Genomic DNA, 25,654 nt, shown 5'->3' on the forward strand with positions numbered 1-25,654 from the left:
CAGTCAGAGGTTTCAGGTAGTAGTATTAATAGACAGCACTCCTAGTTGCACCTACTGTAATTCAGAACAAAAAAACCCAGCAGGTGACAGTTCTTCATGTATATTAACATTTAATTGTTCTAAGCCTTCAGTTTTATTATTCTAACTTTTCCAGTTAGTGATCTATTCAAAGTTGGGGTTTTTTCTCATTGTTTAAAAAAATATGCCTTTATCTTTAAAAAAAATATATATCTGCATGCTAAGAAAACTGTCGTATAATAAAAGTTAATCAGTGAATTCACTTTGGACAACTGTTTTCCTTCCATCATTTCTATTCTTCTCCTTTATTCACATGTATCAGCCATCTCTACAACACCAAGCCTTTCTCCCTATTCAGAATCTCCTAGACCTCACAGGGTGCAAGATCCAGGCTGTTTCCCTCCTCTCAGTACAGATCTGACAGCTAAATAAAATAAAGACTGTGGGCAGGGAAAATCTGAAAATGTGGACATGGACTTACAGCAAATCTACTGCTTTTCCAGTGAGCAGACCTCAAAACTTGAAGCAAACACTAATCTGAACAATTATTCTTCAAACTTTCTATTCATACTTGTTCCTCCATAGGGATCTTGAAATACACTTTGCCCAAGCTGACAGCAAAGCTCTAGCACAGAAGACGTACTTCTACAAGAGGTGTTACTTCTGATGAGATGCAGTAATTTAATTATCCCACCTACCTCTAGATCAGTGAAAAGGCCCTGGTTGTTCTGAAGGATGGCATACATGCAATGTGCAACAGTTACTGCGTGCTTCCAGTTGTGGTAGGGCACACGGCGATAGTTCTTCTTTACAGACATAGTAAATCGGCACAGCTTTTCAAGTTCAAAGCTAGAAAGAAATTGATTTGGGTAGAGACAACAAATAAGAATATAACAATATAAGAAGTAAGAATGTAAGAAATAACCAGCAGAGGAGAAAATACACTGTTTGATTAACATTCCTTGCTAGGATTGACTCTCTCATCATTGTAGATGAATCATTGGTCACAAGAGTCATTCAAGTTTGGGCAAGGACAGAGGAGTGTGGGGAACTGACAAGGCTCTTAGTTTAATCTGTAAAGTTCTGGAACAGAAGTCAAGCTACTCAGCTCAGGCAAGACAATTGCATAACCTTTCCTGCCCTCAGAAACCTGAAGTGTGGTTTCTTCAAATTATTAACTATTCAGCCTGCCAAGTAATGAAACTGCATCTAACAGACAATTTGAAAGCAAAATTTGTGATCAAAACAGAAAATTAGGGGTTTTGAAGCAATTGGCACAGAACCAATAGTCCTTTTAAACTAGAATTTCAATGAAACATGAAATTTTTTATAATTTCTTGGGTATCTCAGGGAAGCAGTGTTGATGTTCTCATTTTGGAGTATACATGGGCTGAAAAAAACAAAGCTGAATATCTCTGACCTACAAATCCTGCATCCACAACCATTCATTCAGGCCTGGAAATAAGCTAACTATACTTTTTTCTAATACAGTAGAAAACTGTATTGAGAATATTCACATATTCTCATGTCTTGGGAAAGACATAAGAGGGACACTCAGGTTTGAATGCACGCTTTGAGGGCATGGAGGTTCATACAGTTACTCAGATGAAATCATCACCAGCAAATGTTTCCTAAATGCTGCTCCTTTTTGCAGGGAGATACTTCCCCCTTCAATTGCCCATCTGTAGCCTTTACCTCTTAAGTTGGAACAGATCCTTTCTTTCAGCAATGAGATTTACTTAGCCAAGTGACTACTGATCTTAGTAATAACAATAAACAATGAAAGATTATTGTAATGTATATAGTTATTGTAACCATATACTTTATTCATTTCATTAATTATATATTTGAAAAATCAATACTCATGGACCTTCTAACCTTTTTTGGCAACAGTGCCTTTAATACCCTCACCACCTTCTGTCTGAAAAGCAATCTCATTTCAGACCCAAACAATAGTTCTATATATTGGAAGGACAAATGTTTGGATGATACCATGAGTTCTTTTACCTAGTTGTTCCCAAATTTTATTAACTGAAGATCAAGCTGGGAGAAGAAATCCAGCCTGGTTAATACAGCCCTATACAAACCAGACATAGTAACTAAACTCCAAAGAAATTAAGACCTTGAATTAGAAAATAATTATGTCAACATTTCCTGATTAATAAACATAAAAATTAAATACAGATTAAAGCAATAAATCATGTACTTCATACCAGGCTGTCCCACAGGACTGGTGAACCATGTAGACAAAAATGGCAGGCCAGACGTCCTCATATGGGCTGATATCAAAGTGGTATCTAAGAAGAAATTTTTAGATTAGTAAGGACAAGCACCTTTTCATTCTTACTAATAGCAAGTGAAAATGACTAGGTAATGTGCATCCAGCACCATTCAGTTGCTTCTGAAAATATAACAGAAAATTGACTTTACAGGCTACATTTTCCTGCTTATATTTAAGCAATGTAAGGGAGTGTATTTCTATTTAGGGCAATGGAACTATCCCTAACAGAATCATTTAGGTTGGAACAGACTCTTAAGATCACCAAGTCAAACTGTTAGTCTTTGGTTAGTGTTTGGCTTTTAATGGTTAATAAACCATAAAAACATAATGTACAAATATCTTTGTTGTACAGCGATGAAAAGAGGTCTACAGACACTCCTAAAATATTTCACACTTCCCTCCCAGGAACTGTAAAGACAGTGTCTCTGATAATACACCAACTGTCTTTTTTCAATAATTTATGTCACAAATTCTGTGACAGTAATTCTAATTTTAATAGAGAAAAGTAAACACTTTTACTGTCCAACAAAAATCAAGCCCACACTTCCAAAACAAAACCTTTAATGCCACATTTTTTAATGTTTCGTTAGCTGAGGACTTCTCCCTTCCCCCAGTACCAACTCTTAGGCTGAATATTAGGGACCTGCTCAGCAGAATTGTTTGTCCTTCGATTAATATCTATAGATAATAATAAATACATTATTAATTAACCCCCTTCCCTGCACCTGCTGTACTGCAAGTCTTCTATTTACTTGCCATTTAACCCAGCTCAAAGCTTGCAGATACGTGGCCCACTGAACAACACAGCAGGTGCAAGAGAGCTGGAGGTAGCTGAATTGCTTGAAAAATGGTTAAATGTATTCAGAATGTTTGAACTGAAGGATGTTAATAGAATTTAGAATGAAGCTTGTCATCTTTGCATGTTAAAAGTTACTTTTGCTGAGGAGGTGGGTTATATAATATCACCTAACAAAGCCCAAGAAATTGTATTGCAAAGAATAAGCTTCTATGAGGCTATAATCCTGCAAGCTGCTAATACTCTGGCTTTCAAGCAAATCACTTCAGCATGTAATGAACTTTAACTGTCAGAAGCCCCTGTAAGGCACACGTTTGCATGAATTGCTCACTCAAAGGCACAATGCTCAGAGCCTGACAGGAACAAGCGAGCTCTGGAGATTAGCTTCACAAAGACAACTTAGACTTTGAGTCTCTGTATCATAGAGTTTTGATTTTAGAGCTGGGTCACTACAGTAGAAATTATTGTCCTGGGACAGAAACTGAGGAAAAAATCAGATGAGTCCCACTGCTAGCATTGAGTGGGGCCTGACTGATAAAAGACACATAGAGGTACATCTTCAGCACATAGCAGACAGTTGACAGGTGAAAGTAACTGAATTCTTTGAGAGAAAGTCTAAAAGGAGTGGTTGGGAAGACTTCGTCCCAATTTAGACTGCAACTCTAAACTCGAGCACCTGGAATTTATAACCCTGAATTATCTTCAGAAGTTTAGATAACTGTAACCACTTTCCCTTCTTCAAGAAATGCGGGCACAAAACACACAGACTCACACACACTCAAAAAAGAAAAAATAAAAGGGGGGGAGAGAGAAAAAAAAATCACAACATCCCCCCACCCTCCAAATCCTAACTTCCTACTACCCCAAAAGAAGAACCAGAAGATACACAATGCAAACAATCCAAAAAACAAGCAGAATCTTTTACTCTAAACATATACAAAGGGACGAGATCATGCATTTGATCATAACTACTGATGTTACATCTCAGCCTCTGGCTCTGAGCTGTTGGTGTCTTGGGACTATCAAAAAGCAAGCTCTACAATCCTTACGTATAAGGCTTAAAGCACTGGCTTAATGCTGTAGCTACCCATGCTTGAGGAAAATGCTATCCTTGAGAGTTGGTATTATTTTACATTTTGATAGATGGGAGATGTGGGAGAGTTGGACTAGATGATCTCTAGAGGTCCCTTTCAAGTCTGATGATTCTGTGATTCTATGAGATGATTTTTTTTCACAGGTCATTAAGTATGGCTAAATATAAGAAAACCAAAGATAAGCCCCTACAATTTGGGGACACATTAATAACAAAAGTGCTTCCTACAAAACTCTCACCTACACCTAGGAAAAAAAAATAAAAATCATCTTTTTCACAGACTGATACAAGATGCAACTATCTCTATATGAGAAAGATGCTTACAGTTCAATTTCTTTATAAATATGTGGAGGCAGTGTACAGTGCATGAGGTTTTGCCACTCTTCTGCTGTACAAACACTGTGGTAGGATAGCTTCTCCATCGTTACACGGTATATACACTCTGAATGGCGAATTCTGTGGTACATCTGCAGATGGAAAGTCCTTCATTAGTGTGAAATTTTAATAAAAGAAAAAACATTTCTTTTCTGTATTCAAGCACTTGTTCTCAAAATCATGAGAATGCTCAACACCACACATTAGAAAACCAAGAGATTACACAAAATTCAGTACTTCTTGAAAACACTGTTCTATCACCCATTCTGCATCTATTCAGTCAGGAAAATATCCAAGGCTCGGCTGACTTTGTCACTGAGTCTGAGCTCTCCCAAGAAAAAGAATTAAAGTTCACAAATTAGAAAGAGAGCTCAGCTTCTTGCAACAGAAAAAAAAAAAAAAAAAACCAAAACTGGTAACAGGATACAATTCATATTTTGGGCCGTTGCAAAAATTCAGCTAACAAGTAGTACAAACAACTACTATCCATGCACAGCAAAAAGTACATAAAATGTAGAGTTCAATATTGAGAGGTTCCTACAGCTGTTATGCCCTTGTATACCAATAGCGGATAAAATGGTTTAATGTAAATAATCCACCCTAAACATCATAGCGTATCTTACTTCCAAGAAATATGACAGATTTCCTCTCCATTGCATTTTTACTGCATTTTTTGCATTTTTTTGCATTGCTACAGCAATGATCATTAAATTGCTTATGTTTCCCACAGGAATACTATGATAAAGGGTTTGAAAACAAAAATAGCAATCCATGTTTATCTAGAAGTACGGATAATTATGAGTATAAAGCATAGTACATAAACGTATAAATAAAGCATATGGAATTGAGAGAATACATAACGTCTTCATCCTCCAGTTAAATCTGTAAAATGTAATCTGAATATATAAAAATAAATAGGAATCATATTTCCTAAAGCAAAAGAGAAGACAGACAGCTACCCTTAATATTTCAGACCTTGGTCTTTCATTTAGTTACATGAAAATGAGGTAAATCCAGAGTAAAATTATTTCAAAAAGCAAAAACTGAATCTCGGCCATCCTCTTAAAATATAATAATTCAACAAAGAATTCAATTACTCCCATTTTCTTGTTAATTCAGTGATACAGGCTTATGAATCACTAATAATATGGAAAATCAAATTCTTTAAATAGGATTTTAAGTCTTCACATTATAACCAGCAGGTTACAGAACTGTACATAGAACTTACATTAGCACAGTGTAAGGCTAAAGCACAAAAGACTGCAAACATTTTAAAGTTGTTCTCATCAGTTTTAGAGAAGGCACTTCCACTTATTTTGTTCACCATCTGCACAACACCTATTACACTTCCTCGGCTTACAATAGGCATGCACAGGATGTTTCTGGTTGTGTAACCTGTGTAGAGGTCTACTTCTCTGGAGAGACAGAAAAGAGAAAGGGAAAAAAAAACAGAATTAATATTAATTAATATCTAGCGTTCTCAATTCTCAGAAATGTTGATGTACAATATATTAGATTTGAAGTAGTTGTAATTAGTACCTGCAAGAAGTTCAGCTGCAAAGCTCTAAAATATTTCCATCTACTGTGTCATATTTTAAAAGATACTTTAATCATTTACTCTCCATTTCCAAGATAAAGAATTAGTATTTCCTCAAAAGTACAGCCAACTTTTTCATAAAACTAAATAATATATTCAGGTACTTAGGCATGATATTTGTTAGTGAACCTCTTTTTCTCCCCTGAACCTAATTAGATTGCCATCAGACTAATAAAGAAAACCAGGAACAGTCCACCTAAGTGGGCAAGGTTCCATAACAGGAAAAAACCCTACATTTTTCTGCATCATGTTTACATTTACTAAAATTAATACTTTTTACTTCTATCTTTAAAATATTTCCAATGGCTGAAGCATTTTAGCTACCTATAGGTTGTCTCCTAATCAAATGTTCACAAATGTTGAGATGCATGAATGCATCTCAGTAGGAAATTTAAGTAACAAATTTAAGTGAAAGTAAATAGTTCAGTGAGCTATCTTTCCAACTTCCCATGAATTACATTGTACCTGTTAAAGCGTGGATCTGCATAGGCATCAGGGATGTTAAGGACTTCTCCTGTTCTTGCCACTTGACCAGCTATTCCTTTTTCTATAGAAAATCTGCAGAAAAGAAACATATGTGTTAGCCACAAAATGAACAATTCGGAAAACATTTTTCCAGTGGAGTCTGTCTTGGGATGATAACAGAAATCTGTTCCAAAGCAGAGTCATTTTGATGCTTTTAGGAGAAAAATCTTACAAGACAAAAACTGGTAGTAAATAATGAAACAAAAAAATTGTTTAATACAAAAGATTCCACAATATAACCATTTCAGTGAAAAAAATTCAAAGTCTTAATAACCCTGGGGGTCACGCCTAACAAACATGACATTTGTACAGAACCTGAGAATTGTGTTTATCTTTACACAATACTAATTTTATCGTGATATTTACATATGGTTTCTTTAGACACACCAGAGACAATACAGAGATCATTTCTTCAGGGTGGGGGAAAAGCAAGTGGATTTAGTAAAACAAACTTCAGGGAAAAATACAGTGGAAATTTCAAAGCTAAACATTATATTCATTTGTCATATGCATTTCAGAATAACTTGCTAGGTCTAGCTCACGATATGCAACCAATGCCATGGTACTAACTATATTCCTTAATCAGCACAAGAAAGTTAAACACAACAGATATATTCTGGAATTCAATCAGAAAAATTTACAAGAGGTAATAGTTTTCAGTTCTTCGACATAAAATAGTTATGACATACAAATACAACAGAATTTGTAGAGAAAGAAGTAGAAAGAATCACGTGGAACACTTTCAAATCTAAATCTAGGCAGGTAGCATCCTCCCTCTACTGAAGTTAGTGGCAAATCTGACAGAATTCACCAAGCACACCCGATTTTAAGTTATTTGCTTCTGCTGCTTGTGATGATACAATCATCACACCATCCTAAGGCTCCTTCCTGAGGAAGTCAGTGTCACTTTCTTTCAGATATTTAAGATATTTAAGCTGTATTTCTCTTTCAGTACACAGTACCCATGAAATAATTCACATCCTTGCACTCAGAGTCAACATTTCAATAACTTTCATACAGAAAAGAAAGGTATAATAAAGAAAAACAATTAGAAAGAAGGAATATATAAGTATATGTTAAAGCAGGCCACCTTCTTTAAATTACACCACCTCCTTACTTGTCAGTATTTAAATTGCACCAATTTTGACTCCTTCCATTCTCACTCACACAATGTATTAAGTGGGAGTAAATTTGTCTAAAGGAATCTAAGTGAAGACATGAATCATATCTCATATTGCCCTAGAACTTTAGAAGTATAAGGACTGAAAAAAAAATCCAAGTCTCTGCTGAGTATTTTAATAACATTTCAGTGCAAGATATTTAGTCATACTTTTCTTTTTCAGATGCTGAAGGTTTTAAATCTGTGGGTCTTTGAAAATTTTGATCTTTATTTATTAAGGGTTCGTAATTTTTTAAAAGTGAAAAATGTTATATTTATTTAGTTGTTTTGACTCTTACATCAAAACGAAAGTTGATATGTGTAAAAATTATGTATTTGTGACATGAAGCAGAAATACACGAGTTTTAGGCAGAGAATCCTATGTATTCACTACAAGCCCATATGCATTTTAAAATTCAGCAAAGACACTTCTGAATCCCATCTATTTAAAGGTTTGAAAATACCCTGAATTTAAGTGAGAAAAAATAATTAAGTTACTGGACTTGAAAATTTAAAAGCCAATGACCAGTCCATACTAGGTTCTACATCTGCCTAATCCATCCATAAGACACAGAAATTGTGATTTCCTTGCTTTGGATGTGCGTGAATCGCACAAGTTTCAATTCCTCTTGGGAAAAAAAGTCCCATACTGTCAGACTACAGATTAGGTGCACCTTTACCTGCACCTTTACCTACCTCAGAACACCTCTGTTTTTTTCCCAACATGATTTCCAAAAGGACCGCCTCCGGAAGACGGCATTTCCAGGAGTGACGTTATAGCTTCAGAGACGCTGTTTCGATGGCACTGCAATGTCATTCCCAGAAGTACTACCTTCTGGAGGCGGGTCCTGGTGGGAATGATATCACAGTATGACAAGTATTGTCAGGGTACCTGCAGATAGGCACAGAGACTGGGTAATTAAATGCCTGCACATCCGTAGTTATAATGAAACTGCATTCTTCTGCTAGCTGCTCTTACCTTATTTCTTTGGTCTTCTTGAAGACTGGTTTCCCATCATTTTCTTCTCCAATATCAAAAAGGTCTGAATACAACTCCTTATTTTTGTGGTCAACCTGGAAGAGTGCACACCTATCTGCATTCACCAGGTTCTTTGCATATATCTAGAGACAAAAACCAAAACGAGAGTTAGCGGTCATGAGTTAGATTCTCTTCAGTCTTTCATCTGACAAAAACCTAAATCTCTAGAAGACATGTTTTTAGAAATTATACAGTATGAATAATGTTCAAAGGAGCATCTACCTTCACAGCAATCTTTAATAATTAATATTTAATAATTAAAAACAAAAATGTGTCTTTTATTCAGTATTTTTAATAGCATTCCTCTCGTTGACAAATGAGTGAACTTGAACACCTGCTAAAATTTAAAAAGGCTGCCCAGGGAAGTGGTTATCATCACTGCTGGAGCTATTTAAAAGATGTATGGATGTGGTGCTTAGGGACATGTTTTAGTGGTGGACTTCATAGCGTGATAGGTTAACAGTTGGGCTTGATGATCTTAAAGGTCTTTTTCAACCAAATCAATTCTATGATCCTGTTACATTGCATTTCAAGTACAAGGAATGTTTTTCAAAATTGTACTTCTCTGTCTGTGTTTACATAATATTCTCCTTTACTTGATTTTAAATACATAGGATTTAGCAATTTGTCTTCATCCTCAGTGACAGTTTATTGGTACTGAATATCCATGAAAGAAAGACATAACAGTGAGGCTAGTTTTTTTTCTAAAAAACCTAGATGTGCTTGTAATACATAGCGATGAACAAACAGAAGATCAGAATTGCCACTATGCATTGTCCTATGCAGTGACACATAAAATGGCTGCACCCACCTGATGATAAAGCCAGCCCTTGCACTGAAGCTAAAACTCAGTAGTTCTATATTAACTAACCAAAGCCCACAAGGTACCACCCATCATCAAGAAAGTACCACAGAACAGCAATAGATTTGCACGGTCTCTGTCATACTTCAAACCAGCTAGTTATATCTTAGCAAAATTAACTGCCTGCCAGCACTGATTGACAGAAAAGTATCTTGTTCTTGGAACACAGCAGCCCTTCACTGAAAGGTTTCTGACATAGGATGAAGTTCTTGAGAACTAGAGGAAAAAAACAAAGTTGAACAAAGATCACCGAGTTAAAGATGACATACAGTTTGGTTCAAGACACATCTCCTATGTTTCTTATCTGCCCAGAAAGCATAATAACTGCATGGTAGAGCACAAACTGAGGTGGATCTCCATCAACTTTTTAATATTGTACGTAATAACTATCTGGTCATTCATCCACAGAAAGAGGCTAAAACTTCATGGTGCACAACACGTGCAGGTGGCATATCTGAAGAATTCTCAAGACTCCCATATGAACAAATGAGTTTGCACCTTACTCCTGTCTTTAAAAAATAAAAATAAAAATAAACCCCTAAAATATTTGATTTCATACTAAGGCAAATAGAAAAATGTTAGCTCTCAGCAGAAAACAAATGAGACAATAAATCATTAGTTGGGAGGCTCTAATTCTATGTCCTATGAGCTGAGTGATGGGAATTACACAGAAAATATCTAGACCAACTTTACAAAACTTGGAAAGCACTCCTGTACAAATGGAATCTATAGCTGGAAAGATTCATTTCCTTTCTACTCCATTTGCTCCATCAGAGCAGTAGATAGTCAGGAAGACTAGAAGCTAAGAGGTAACTTCTGTGAAATATTTCCCACTGAGAGCATTAAGATGTTTAAAGATCTTGACCACTCACACCCTTTATTTCTTTGCTCAAAATCAAGTGATTATAATCTGTGCCAAAAAAGGACAAGGGGTCCAGTAAATAATTCTCTACACCTGTTCAGAAACTGTATCAGATTTCTTTATAAAATCAGTAGCATAGCACCGATTTCATTAAATTAAACTTTTGAGTTGTAATGCAATTGAATTCATATGATTCAAGAACTTACCTTAGTTACAACTCCTGCTTTTCAAAAACAACTACATAAACACTGCTAATTGAGAGAAGCAGTTTAAATGGGAAAGGAAAGTCTCCCTTTTCTCAAAGCCTGAGGTAAAATTCAGGACAGTGGCTGAAGGGGAATATCAGTATAAAAGTTATATCTTACACTGTCAGTGGGGAGTTCAGGAACCACCTGTTGGGTAGGTTGTTTGTAACTATTCAAGCATAATGTTAAGAAAATTTCCAAGACAACTTCAACTTCCGCTTCCCCTCCCTGCATCTATATTAAAAAGACCCTTATGCTGCTAACTTAACTCTGAGATTTTAATGAAAATAAAATTGAAAATAATTCTAAAATCTCTGTAGTTTATTTATTTACTATTAGAGGAACAAATCAAAGCTTAAGCGCAATCACCAAAGGAGAAAGTAGTGAGGTGAAATTGAGTTCCATCCTACTCTCACTGCGTGGCACAGAATAAGTCACATAATGATAAAATCACACTCCTATAAAATGGCTATAAATGTGCAAACATATAATTCCATTCATTGTCCCAAGAAACAGCCAACTGCTATGGCTTACAAAGGAAGCTGAGTATGAAACATCCACTCAGGTTAAAATGCACAATCATGTTGCAGCCAAGTGTTGGAAAAGAAGATGAAAAAGCACATTTTACTGCCAATTGTGTATTCCACAAGACCTCTATTCAAAGGGATGAACAGAGGATAATATCAATATTTGTTCTCACTGCCATATATTATATCACAACAGTTCTTTCAAATGTTAAGCTATTTTTAAGTAGCATTTGAATTGGAAGTCAATATTTAGAAATTTCTCCTATGTAGAGAATTCCTGACTGTGTACAAACTAGAATAAGACAACAAATGCAGAATATTTTCCATTACTAATTCAAGTTTCTAAATAAAACCCCTTTAATGCTATTTGCATTCTGAGTTTGGTTTTGAATAGTCTAGCTAACAATATACTTCAAAGATTGAAGCAAATATCAGAGTACTGTTGGGCAGTAAATTTTTAAATATGCAAATTGAAACAATACAATCACAGACCTGATTAAGATTTACATCCAGGAAAAAGAACTGCAGCATAAATTAAATATGCCTAAAGCTCAAAAGCATAATTCATATATCAAGCACTCCAAATGAGCACAAACAACTAGTCCAGATGTATTTCTAAACACTATTCAGGAAATAATTCTGAACTGAAAATTGATTTAGAAAATTTGAATCTCTTTCTACTCCATGAATGAAAGCACAGTTCAAACAGTTCTAGTTATTCCCTTGGACTTGGTGGTTTTTATAAAACACAACCCTATCACTCCAGTTATGGGTGTAAATACTTTTACAAAACAAACAGTACTTTCAGAAAGGGGTGCCACGTCTTGCACATTTCATTCAGCAACTGCAACAAACACCTGTAGTCCCTCCTACAGACAGTAACTACTTCAGAAGTGTTTTGCAGCATGTAGTATATTGAATTTAGGAAAAAAAGAATCAATACAACAAGATGTGTTTCTGTAATTGTTTTCAAATCATCTCTAAAACACAATTTTAATAATTTAGTTCAGAGACAGTCACATTCCATCACTCATGAAAGCTGCAAAATGAAGTTGTGACAATGAAATTCAAGCTGACCTTTGCCACAACCTTATATATAGAGGTGTTAATATTGTTTGCATTAAAAGTATTAAATGTTATTGTAAACATTATAAATGGCTTACACGTTTCAATGATTTAATGTCTTACTTCAAGGAGAAGAGATCAAAGGACTTTAATAACTAAGAGTAATAAACTTACACGTGGAAAATGCAACTTACCATTATATGTTCAAGTAGAGAATCTATTGCAACTATATTGTCAAAATACGTTCTGTAGAGAAAGAAAAGTCAGTAAATATTGGCATTTAGTCAAATACTTTTCAAATGTCTGCCATGGGCTCTTGTTTCACACCTTGAGTATGATGAGGTGAGGACAAACATCTGCACCTTGAAAAATCACTGAATGGCTTGCCTATAGCAAGAGGGAACTGAGAAACTGCCCTAGCTCTGTTCCTTTAAACCACTATTCTGCAATGAGAGTATCATAAAATATTCTCTGTGATATGCGGAAAAGGCTACTAATATCACTTACCATGAGTTGAATAGATTCCTGCTGAATAACACCAGGAATCTATCAGAATGCTTCAGAGCCCTTTATATACTGAAAATTTTAAAAAGAGAGGCAAAAAGGAAAAGCAATCTAGAAGAGCAAGAAAAAAATTTCTTCTTTTTCTGATACATACTACTGGCAAGCTCTCAAAATACCTCATTAGTTTTATGCATAGAGAACTATGTGCTGAGAACTACTGAAAACTATGCACTGTAGCTAAACTCACATCATATTATCCAACTTTAAGGCTATTTAAAAGGTTACAATTTATATAACTCTTACTGAGTCTTCTCTATAACCCAGGTTTAGCATGTTGAAATTACAGAAAAATGCTGACCTTCTGACTTAAAAAAAAAAAATGCATCTCAGTTTCACAGGAAAGTGGTAACTGTTCAAGGACGGTCAAAACCATCAAAAAATAAATGTCAAACTTATTAGCAATAGAAGTCTAAACCTTCCACATGCCAAGTCTTAATAGCTGTTAGATTAAAATGTTCCTAGCAGACAGAAAGACATTGACCCATGGCCTTGAACATCTATATAGCTCGGTTCTGTTTGGGTCTAGTGGAAAGGAAATACACAACATGCTAGTCTTACATTATCAGGGACATGAAGAGATGGAGCACTGCATACTATGCCCTTTCTAAAATGTTACAGAACATGTCCTATTGACATTGCATGCTAACAATTTCCTCACTGAATAGGAAACCTTTCCATGTAAAAAAAGGTACAAACAATTTCTAGAAGGAAACTAATTATTTTCTTGCTAGTGCAAGTCTTCACCTACATGAAGCTCAAAAAGGTGTTATTAAATTATATCCTAATTCTGTGGCTGAAAGCATAGGGTTGATTTTTTGTTACAGCTAAAAAATCATAGCAGGTAATACTTCTGTCTGAGAGGAACTATATTATTGTTATTGTTGTTTATATAAATAAAGATTAAACACTTGCAGCATTTGTTGTAATTTTTAAAATTTTAAATGTTAAAATAATTTACAAGTTCTTTAAGACAATGTCACTTTTATGTACCAAGAGTAAATTGACAGCCCATAAATTTGGACAGATGAATCCAGAGTAAACTAGCTCAGTACAGATTTTAGCAAAATAAAAGCACTCTGGAATGCAACATAATTGTGCAAGATATTGCAGCAAGTGTGTATCTCTGGCAACAGAATGATGAGTGTCCTTTAGGAGACACATACTGAACCTAAGCTAAAATTTTTAAAACAAGGTCATCCCTGAGGAACAAAGCTAGGAAAAACATCTGGATACAACCAGCTTGCCCTCCCTTTGGTGTCTCATTCCCCATTCCAGCCTGATCAACTTAGCTGTCTGCATTCCTGAGCTATGACATAGGATTCTTGGATGTTCTCTAATCTCATCATTTTAAGAATTCTTCATAAAGATTCACAGAAGTGTTGCAGTCTCAGAAGTCTGAGATATCTTATTTTCCATAGTATCATCAGTCCTTTGTGATGCACTTCAGAAATGCTTCAACCAATTAGTTTGATAAAACACTGTTAAGCACCTAAGACTGTGATTTACCAAAAGTAAAACTTTGGTTTGTCTTTTAATTTTTTGGCTATTTCTACTATTTAAAGATGTTAATAGCAGCAACAAGGAAAAAAGGATGGAGGAAGAGCAGATCACCTATGGCAGTAAATTGACTTTGCAAGTCAAAGTCCAAGCTTTCATAGTCTTACTGTGTTTTCAGTTTAATCTTTTATTTATTGTGATTAGAAATTTGAATAAAACATACTACACTACACACAGCCTTTTAAAATAAAAACAGCCATCAGAAAATGCAGAGGAAGAGCAACTGTTTGCCAGCCTTAATTCTTCATGTACACATCCCTTAATTGTGTATACTTAGGCCTGTGTGTGTATCAACACATACCTGTCAGAAAGAGGGGAGGGGAAGCTGAAGCAAGCTCACTAACTTTTCAAAGTCCTTTCAAAGCCTCTAGAACTGGCCATGAAAAGAGATGGCAAGCCTATTTACCATGTCTCAAAAGAGGGCAATGTTTAACTCTGTTAAAAGCCGTGGCGAAAAAAGACAAAAAACTCATACAAAAGGCTGTAATGGTAAAAATCTGGTAAGTATAATTGGATGTTACACGTTACACCACCACCAAAAATAATTTTAACAGGTTTACACCTCTCCACACACATCATTTGTTTTCTCATCTTCCAAGGTGTGCCTTCACACCTGTTTGTAAGCTACAGTGTAAAACACAGCTAGATTAGAAGAGTCATGTCAGAAAAGCTCATCAAGATAAATTCATAAGATTATAATGCAAATCACACTTACTTTGATACATCAAGCAAGAAGTCATTCAGTTCTGTCTGCTTGGCAAGACCCCGGCACACCTGGAATCAGAGATCATGAAATCATTTCCTCCAGAAAACTGAAGTCAGAAGGAACATGAAGTCACGCAGTCTTGCCATTTAATTTGCAGGAAAAGAATACCATTAGTAGTATATACATATATACTTCAGTCGTAACAACCTTTTCCAGCCCTACAGGCTTGGGGAAGAGTGGTTGGAAAGCTGCACAGATGAAAAGAACCCGTGGGGATGTGTTGGTTGGCATTTGGCTGAACATGAGCCAGCAGTGTGTCCAGTAAGCCAAGACCAACAGCATCCAGGCTATTATCAGGAACTGGGAAGTCAGCAGACCTAAAGAAGTGCCCCTGTACTCAGCACTGGTGAGGCTGCACCTTGAGAAACACATCTTCACTGAAAGGGTTACCAGGCACATAAGCAGGCTCCCCAAGGAAGAGATGAGGGACACGGTTGCTTAGGGACATGGTTTAGTGGTGGAGTTTGCAGTGGCAGACTGATGGCTGGACTCAGTGATTTTAAAGCTCTTTCCCAATCAAATGATTCTATGATTCTCTATAAAACTTTTAGCTGTGTTTTCACTTCACCTAATCGCATACTTTATATCCAAAGTATAACTGTACACCTCTATATTAATATAGAAAAAGCATTGATGTCCAAAAAAAGGCACCTCTATTGTTTCTACTTTTTAAAAAAATAAAACTCAGAACTAATAACATCTTTCATCTGTGCAATGCAGATACAAAGAAAATATGATAAATTAAATCCACAAGCCTTACACTTGCATATAATTTGGTAAATATGTACAACTTGTTGAAATACATCTCTTTTGAAAGTCCAGCTGTGAGCCTGGTAGGTACAGTCCAATGCCAGATCAAAACTCTTGTGTTCCTGTCATGCTAAATCTTGGGAAAGGCAAAGCTTCTGCTTAGCAGAAGGGAGTGAAATAAAAATTTGCAATGGGCAGGCTTAAACTGGACTTCCCATGTTTTGTTTTGTTAGGTGTGAAATACTTTTAAGTTAGAGAGGGAGTCATTGCTATTAAGTAAAGCTACAAATGCACACAATTGCAATTCTACTACTGTACAATAGTCTACATGAGCCAATTATGCCTAAATGTGCAAGAGTGAATGACCATACTAAACAAAGTCAATGACTTCCAACAACAAGGTGGCAAATAATAGGGCCTAGAAAAGCAGGAAGCTTTGTGCAAATCTTCTGTCAAGTGTATGAAAGACACCTTGAAAAAAATATTGTCACGAATTTCCTCCTGTGAGTTGACAGAAAACCCTATTTTTAGCATCTTCTCTGAACTGAGAGAATATGTATAGTTTCAGTGTTACCATCTGGAGCATTCAGTGTTACTATTACCTGAAGTAACAAAAAAAATTAGAAAAGCTGCTGCAGTTTGCTAGAGCAGCTTGAATTGTATGGACCTTCATTAGGCACTCGAGTAGGGACAGCATGAAGCATCCTTAGTAAGAGTAGCTACACGACCATGAAGCAGCTAGCAAGGATGGCTTAAGATAGGCTTAGCCAACACCACCTAAGAACCTCAAAATGAATATCAGAGGAGGTGAAAAGCAACCAGTCGACCTAGTTTTGCCTTCTTATATGAAAAAAATAAACAACAAAAAAAATGCCACAGTAAAGTTGTTTTAATTCCACTTTAACAATTATTTATCTACTTTATTAAAGTTTCTTTTACCTTTAGTAAAAATACTGTTCATTATTTGATCCACAGTTACAACTGAATAAATTAGCTCAATGAGACCCAAAATGTTAGCATATTTTTCCCAGGCTGAGGAAAGGGTCTTGAATCAATGTTTTAGTAGTGAACTTCATTTAAATTTTATCATAAGCCTTGTTCCTACTAATCAAGTTCTAGCAAAAGAGCTATACAATGAAAAAATTACAAAATATCCACACTTACTTGTACTTGATGTATTGCTACTGAAGCCCATGCAAGATTTGCTGTTGCAACCTGAAATAAAAGAGAAGAAACTAACTGAAGGCATCTTGAAAACTGCATATTAGTTAGGTGCTTTTGTTCTCTATCAAGCTGCTTAATAAGTCAAATATGCTGTTCTAGACTGGAAGTAATAATTTCTGTGTAGACTTATTTAGTGAAAGTTTTGTTATACTTGAAAGTGTTTCAATTTTAGTCAGGTACATTCAGTCACAGGAGAAAAATCTTCAATTTTTTTGTATCAAAAATGCTTAATAATGCTTTTCAGATGTTGTATTAGGAACCCATTAGCTCAGAAATTCAACATCAAAACAAACATTTCATAAACCAAGGGCTTCAAAAAATACATTATGTATATTGTTGAAAATTGGGTCCTGCACTTGGGTCGCAACAGCCCCAGGCAATGCTACGGGCCTGGGGAAGAGTGGCTGGAAAGCTGCCCAGAGGAAAAAGACATGGGGGGAGTGTGTTGCAAATCTGGCTGATCATGAGCCAGCAGTGTGCCCAGGTGGCCAAGAAGGCCAAACAGCATCCTGGTCTTTATCAGGAATAGTGTGGCCAGGAGAAGGGAAGTGATGGTGCCCTTGTCCTCAGTACTGGAAGGCTACGCCTCAAATACTTTGTTCAGTTCTGGGCCCCTCATTACAAGAAGGACATTAAGTTGATGGAGTATGTTCAAAGAAGGGCAACAAATCTGGTGAAGGGTCTGGAGAGCAAGTCTGATGAGCAGTGGCTAAGGGAACTTGGTTTCTTTAGTTTGGAGAAAAGGAGGCTGAGGGGAGAGCTTATCACTTTCTATAACTAGCTGAAAGGAGGTTGTAGCAAGGTGGACACTAGTCTCTTTAACCAAGTTACAAGTGATAGGACAAAATGAAATGTCCTCAATTTGTTCCAGGGGACCTTCAGATTGGATATTAGGAAAAAATTCTTCACCAGAATGGGCACCGTAGAACAGGCTGCCCAGGGAAGACATGGAGTCACCATCTCTGGAGGTATTTAAAGATGTGTAGATGTGGAAGAGACATAGTTTAGTGGTTACCTTGGCAGTGTGATAGGCTAATGGTTGGCCTTGATGATCTGAAAGGTCTTTTCCAAACAAAATGATTCTATGAAAAGACAGTGAGTAAATCTTAACTCACAGAGGTGGGACAGGCTAAAGACAAAACATGTCAGCTCGTAGAAGCTAAATAAAAGGCTGATCCAAAACAAGCACATAGAATCATAGAATCTTCCAGGTTGGAAAAGACCCTTGGGATGATTAAGTCCAACCACTATCCCTACTTTATAAAGTTCTCCTCCAAACCATATCCCCCAACATGACAATTAACAACCCTTAAACACATCCAGGGATGGTGACTCAACTGCCTCCCTGGGCAGCATATTCCAGTGTCTGATCACTCTTTCTGTGGAAGTTTTTTTCCTAATGTCCAGTCTAAACCTACCCTGTTGAAGTTTGAATTCATTCCCTCTTGTTCTCTCACTAATTAGCTGTGAGGAGACACCAGCACCAACCTCTCTATAATGCCCTTTCAGGTAGTTGTAGAGAGTGATGTAATCTTCTCTCAGCCTCCTCTTCCTCAAATTAAACAGTCCAGCTCCCTCAATTGTTTTTCATAGGATTTATTTTCCAGGCACTTCACCAGCTTTGTTGCCCTCTGCACTCACTCCTGCACCTCAGTATCTCTCTTATATTGAGGTGCCCAAAACTGGACACAATCCTCAAGGTGAGGCCCCACTAGTGCCAAGTACAGTTGGACGATCACTTCCCTGCTTCTGCTGGCCACACGGTTTCTAATACAAGCCAGCATGCCACTGGCTTTCTTAGCTACCCAGGCACACTGCTGGCTCATATTCATCTGCTTGTCAATTAGAACCCCGAGGTCCTTTGTTGTGAATGTAGAAAAAAAAAGCAAGAGACACAAGGACTCAACAGCTGGCATCCCTCATCTTCCGTATCACTGTAAGGCATCTTGAATACACACATCTTTGTGCATGATTCTTGGAAATACCACCTGCACACATATATATACTGGTGCCCAAGAGGGTGTAGATGTAAGAATGTCAACGTAAAAACATAAAATCTCTTTTGCTTCAGTTATGTTTTAAAATAAAATAGCTTCTTACACCCATGAGACCTAGCATTGAGACTTGCTATACTGTTGCTACAACACTGCAACATTATTTTTTATAATAGGGCTCATTCACTGAGCATCAAAGATGTCAGCCAAAAAACAAAAATTAAATCGTTCCGTAGTGTAAAATAAAGCTTTACTGGAAAGTTAAAATTGAGGCTCAGGACAACTCAGTAGTGTCATTTTTATATGAGGTGATCTTGTTTTTTGACATTTGATTTACACTTATATTTCATTCACCTGCTCTGTATTAACTTCAATATCAATAAAGAAATGTAGAAACTGCTTTTTCAGAAAAGAGAAAATTACTGAGAAAATGTAAAATTACTGAGATGTACTTCTACAGATATTTGTAAATTTTACCTCCTGTGACTGAAAAAACAGACCACTACATTTTTGGGGTATTTTTTTTCAGTAAGTAAATTTGGTGAAATAAAAAGTCAAGTATGAGAAAGGTAAAAACACATGACAAGAGTGAGAGAAGAAAGTAATGGGAAGGAGGGCAGGTGCTGAAGGTGCTGACCGTTTCAGAGAAGTGGGGAAAGTCTGGGCATAAGCTCACCTCTTGGTGACTAAGGTGGAAAGCTTCCTTGCCCCAGTGACGGTAAAGTTCCAGGATACCAATCAGATCACCAATTGCTGTGACAATTGGCAAACACAGAACAGATTGGATACGAGTCCCCGATTCCAGTCCCGTACCTTTGGGGAATCGTTCATCCTAGAGAATGTAAACACAATCTGATAACCTCTAAATATCATAACATTAACATCAAAGACACACTGACATTTTCCTCCTTCTCCTGACTAAATCTGCAGTAAAACAATAACATTCACTAAAACTCAAATCTCAGCCTAATTTAATTTACACACAATATTAAGACATCTACTACATCTATTACAGATTACCTTACTGATGCAAAGTCAGAATTAGCTGTAACATTAGACACATCTTTGGGTTTGTTTTTTGCAAATTAAGAAAAATGTTCAAATTCCTAACCCTAGCCCTATCCATCCCTCGACTTCATTTTAAAAGTAAAATCAAATCATAAAACCCCTGTATATAAGGATATCATTACATTAATTGGAAATTATGAGTAACAGTTTTAGCCTTTATGTGTGAAAATGGCTAAAAAACATACAATCTTTACAGTCCAGGGGTAATATAAAGCACTGCTTGTTAACTGCAGAGAAAGCTTATTCTGCATTTTGGTTTTGTGCTTCTGCTTAAGTGTACTCACATAGGTATTTTATTTACAGCCTGGGTTTGCCCAATAAAAGTCACACTCTTTTAGCAAATATTTTATAAAATAGAGACAGCAGTGTCCAATTTTGGCCACAGAACCCAAAGACTGTTACTTTGGACAAAACTCAAAAGGACAGAAAACACTGAAAAGAGAAGATAATTTAAACTTCTTTAGTGTTCTCAGAGTAGCTGATCATAAAGTTGCCATAAAGTACATTCTAAATACTAGTTTCATACAAACACAAGGATGCAACTAGGGGAGGCAGTTTTAAAAAAAAAATTTAAAAAAACAGCTATACAGAATGATAAGAATTACTGTATCACCTTATGGTTTTCTGAATCCTTTGAGGGACAAAGGCATGAATTTTCATATAAGCTACAAATAAGTATAGCGTACTTTTCATATTATAAGTAGTCTAGGTAAGTGTAAGCAGAGATCAAAATCCTGTCTAATGGCAAGAATTTTGATTGACATTCCTGTCAGTGTGAGCAATGTGTCATAATTAAATCAAACTTTTATTTGCTATATGGAAAATTGTCTAGTTTGAGATTAGCACATTATGTATTTCAAGACCAGGAGGACAGGAGCTTGACAGGTATTTTCTCCCCAGGTGGCTATGGCACCATTACTTTCATTATCTGACAACTAAAAAAATCTTTAAAAGACAAAACCCCATAATCTTTAAATTTATAAATAAACAAAATGTTCTGAAATTATTCTATTTAGCTAATCCAAACTCAAATATATTTCCTCAGTAGCTAGACAGATGTAAATTCTATCATTATACATTCAGCTTAATAAACATTTCAGCACCAAAATATTCATTCTAAGAACATGCTGTAATCATCTCATTAAAAAGAGAAAGCTTCTTACCCTCAAAACATCTTTTACTAACAACGTTTTTCTGGATCTGGCTACAAAAGCAGATACTGTAGTGCCATGGGCAATGGGCCCTGCAGGAATGAGCCGTGGTTGTCCTTCTTTAGCTCCTGGTGGTGTAAATACGCACAGGCTCTAGTCAGAAGGAAAAGAAAAAAAAAAAAAAACAAACCAGAATGTAATCAGAAAACATGGTTACTTTTACAGAGTTACTTGTGCTAGCTATATAAAGAATTGAATAAAGTAGATAACGGAGAGAAACTCAGCTCTAGACAATGAAAAGTAGTTGGATAAACTCCTCTTACTGTTTCTGGAAATGTTAGGAAATCCCACTCTCAAGTCACCAGTCAGACAGTGGGTAACTCTTCCACTGAGCTCAGTCACCACTGAAATTAAGGGTTGGATGGCATTTACCTTGAACACATAGTACACCACATGACTCACAGAGAACAGTATTACCTTGTAAGAGACGTTGTTTGTTGTGGGTTTTTTTTAGGATGCGTTCTTTTTTTATTATTCCAATGGAAAATACTCAAAAAAGTAGAGATAATCTTTAAAGTTCCTGTTCATGTCATCCCAAGGAAAGGTAATTTAATTATCCTAACACTGTATTTCCTTAGTTGATTAGAATCAACCAGAAACATGTGATAATTGTTCTATAAGAAAAATATTAAGCAAGCTAACACCACCTGAAAGTATGGGAATGCAAACATTATTTTATAAAAGGAAAATTCGACACACAAAAGAGGCTGAACCTGCAAACCCTTCTATGTGCAAAACACTCTTCAAATCTAAAATTTAATTAGTTTTTGGTTGAAAAATGAACTTTATGGAACAGTGTAATGCTGAAAAACAATGTCCTTATCACAGTCACCTTAAAATTTTCCCCTCATGAACCTGAAAAAAGCAGTCCGTTACTGACAATTGATTTTAAAGTCATAAAACCACAAAAGAATTCCACTTGTCTCCAATAGTTAACAAGAATAGCTCATTTAACAAGCAAAAAGTTTCATCTTTTGTTTAATTTTTCTGCCTTTATCTCATCACATCCATCAATTTATGTGTTTCCTAATACTACTGAACCAGAGACTCCCAAAATTTTAAAGCATTTGTCATTGTCACATCCCATTCAGCATAAGAGAGCTATTATGCTTTTAACACAAAAGGGAATTTGGCCACATGAAGAATAAATTATGTGGCAAATGACACACAAAGTGTTGGAACAGCAGGGCTCAAATCTGTATTTCCAAGACTTCAGCTTAATGCTTGTAATCTCTTGTACATCCCTCCTTGTACATAAACACTAACACAACTAAAGCACCACCTCAGAGACCCACCTTCTACTGGCAAGTTGTGTTTTCTTATTTACTATAAAAAATTATCCCATTTATACCATGGATAAATTTGTAAGACCAGGAGCACTTTCAGGGAGATCCTACAGTAACTACTGCTAAATAGCCATATGATTTTTAGTTATGATCTTAAAACACAGGAATTGTGATAAAATATTCTAAACAAAGATCCTTTGCTATGAAAATAGAACTTTTATTTTTTTAATTTTACACATAGAATTCAGAAGATAGATGACTGTGCCACTACAAAATCTTTTACTAATATTCTTGGTAAGACTGGCCACATGTTGCACCACTACTTTGCACTAGTTTATTTTACTATCAGACCTTGCATTCATTAGCATTGCTACAAAGCTCAAGCACCCAAGATACTACAGCATCAATGATTATGATGATTAATATTAACTACATCTAATCTCTCTCCTACATTTAGCATTCACAAAGGCTCCTGTAACAGAGACAAAAGCAGGTACATAGGTAGGCCAGATTCCAGGAGCTCAGAATTCAGCATTGCCTTGAAAGGCTGAACAAAGAACTTTTAGTTCATCCAATTAAGATTTTAACTTAGGCTTAGCAGTAAGTAGGGAGTTTCACACTACAACTGTTATTATTTAAATACGAAGCCATTATATGAATATTTAGTTCCCTTAATGAAAGGGGAAAAAAAAAAAGAAAAAAATCAATTAAAAAAAAACCCCAAAACAAAAAAAACAACAACAACAACAAAACCATCAGGAAAAAACCCCAAATCAGCAAACAATAGAAAAGCTAAAAATGATAAATCTATGGGCTTTATTCATTGAAGAAATTAAGTGAACTCTAGGCAAAGTGAAATCAATGGTATTTCTCCTCTTTTGTTTCCTAGACCTAAGATGTCTGTGACACCTGAGTACCTCAAAATCTCCAACTACACATTATTGCAAAACTCCTGGAAGTTGGGCGGTGATGCTATCCTCATTTTACAGATGGAAACTACAACAACTACAACAGTTATTTTAGCTGGGGCTCCAATCCACATTTGAGCACAAACTTCACAGCTCACCAGATAGCCTACAGAATGCCTGCGATATGACTTAGAGCAGTATTGCAAGTCAGGTGGTGACAGGACCAAGAAAACACAAGTATGAAAGAAAGGAGACTCCAGAGATAGAACTTTACTGATTTGGGATCTATGCAATTGGGAAAATTACAAAACAGAGGCTGTTTTCTACCATGGATAGAAGTACCATTTGCATGTGAAAATTCAGGATCCATTGCCAACTGCAGAACATGAAATGATAATATGAGATATATTCTGCCATATTAAAATTTCTTTATTCTGCAAATGTGCAAAAGCACATCACAAAACATACTAAATATTTTCAAGAAGAACATACTGAAATGCTTGGAAACTAAGGAGATGCTGATTAATGTACCATATGTAGGTACAACTGCAGCAATGACAGTACCTTGTCTGTAATGGATTCATAATTTTTTGGAAGGAGAAAGTTGGACTTCATGCTGCAGGGGAAAAGATGCAAATGGTCAAAGAAAAGTGCAGAATTCATAGCCCAGAGAAGAATGAAGTTTATCCAAGATGAATCAGGAGTCCAACAGTTAGGTCATTTAGTGAGTTCAGAAAAAAACCACTCTAGATTATGACAAAACCCAGTAACTGAGTATTTATCTTGTTCAGGAAGATTCTAAAAGCTCAGAACACAAGGTAGACAGTTTTCCATCCAGTTATTCGTTTGCTAATATTGCAATACAGAGGAGAATGAAACTACCTTAAAAGAAAAAATAGAGCTGCCACATAGTATTTTAGCTCTGACAAATCATTTCAGCATATTTATTTCATACATTTTATGCAGTTGGAAGGAAAGATAATTCTTCCATGGAGTAGTTTTTTTCTGAATATGCCTGATATTACTCCATTTTGATGTCTTGCATTATGATAGAAGTGCATGAAATCTTGAAATTTTCTGCTTATTCTGATGCCAAATCTCAGCCTTATTCTTCAAACGTCCTTACACCAACTGCTTCTTATAAGAGTGGCCTTTAACAGTGAATGACATTAGAAAAGTTATTTTGAGATTTTCCATATGAATTACAAGAATGTGCTACACAAAAAAAAACCCAAGCAAACCCAAACCAAAAACATGCACACACAAAAAAAGCCAAGCAGCAAAACCCAGTAAATCAGTATGTTAAATCTGCCAGATATTTGGGGCTCACCTGCTCTCTCCTTACCACAAATCACTCCAATGTTCTTTTAATTTGCAAATGCACATTCAAATCATCCTTCAGCAGCTCAAAAATTAATTGCAATTGTTCCTATGCAGACATATTGCATACAGCTTCAGAAGCAAATGATGAAATGGATGGATTGGGTCCTTTCAAATTACTTGCATTTCTTTAGTGGGTTTGACCATCTTACTTCAAAAACAGATTAAAAGTTTGAATTTCTAGTCATGACACTAAACAGCTATTAATGGTCAAAATAAGGAAATAGTGAATTTTTCAACCACAACAGTCAATAAAGAAAGGAAATGTGAGAATATACAGTCCCATAATTTCCCAAATACTATGCTGATTACTCACAATGCAGTAAAAGGAGAAGATTAAGAAGACAGCAAGATGCCTGTGTATTGCTCACAGTATATTTTATTGCAATAATTTCCAGTGAGAATCTAAGTTAGTAGTAGAATCATTAACAGCTCTTTCTGATATTGCAATATCACTGTCCCTCTCCTGGCAGAAGTAAAAGGAGAAAAGATTCTTTTCTTG

At 35.9% G+C, this 25,654-nt stretch overlaps 1 protein-coding gene across 2 annotated transcripts in view; it reads right to left on the minus strand.

Annotated features, from left to right (window-relative positions):
- The window catches only part of PDE10A (phosphodiesterase 10A), a 180,374-nt gene that overhangs the window by 26,081 nt on the left and 128,639 nt on the right, over nucleotides 1–25,654 (minus strand). For both annotated transcript variants that reach the window (XM_008504991.2, XM_030448590.1), the window contains exons 6-16: nucleotides 21,531–21,671; nucleotides 19,976–20,131; nucleotides 17,246–17,296; nucleotides 15,281–15,339; nucleotides 12,639–12,690; nucleotides 8,824–8,966; nucleotides 6,626–6,718; nucleotides 5,792–5,978; nucleotides 4,513–4,655; nucleotides 2,232–2,315; nucleotides 717–867 (exon numbers count right to left, since the gene is read on the minus strand). In XM_008504991.2, coding sequence (XP_008503213.2) covers nucleotides 717–867; nucleotides 2,232–2,315; nucleotides 4,513–4,655; nucleotides 5,792–5,978; nucleotides 6,626–6,718; nucleotides 8,824–8,966; nucleotides 12,639–12,690; nucleotides 15,281–15,339; nucleotides 17,246–17,296; nucleotides 19,976–20,131; nucleotides 21,531–21,671 — 1,260 coding nt within the window. The remainder of the gene's footprint in view (nucleotides 1–716; nucleotides 868–2,231; nucleotides 2,316–4,512; nucleotides 4,656–5,791; nucleotides 5,979–6,625; nucleotides 6,719–8,823; nucleotides 8,967–12,638; nucleotides 12,691–15,280; nucleotides 15,340–17,245; nucleotides 17,297–19,975; nucleotides 20,132–21,530; nucleotides 21,672–25,654) is intronic.

Source organism: Calypte anna, chromosome 3 (genome assembly GCF_003957555.1).
Source record: "Calypte anna isolate BGI_N300 chromosome 3, bCalAnn1_v1.p, whole genome shotgun sequence".
Lineage (NCBI taxonomy): Eukaryota > Metazoa > Chordata > Aves > Apodiformes > Trochilidae > Calypte > Calypte anna.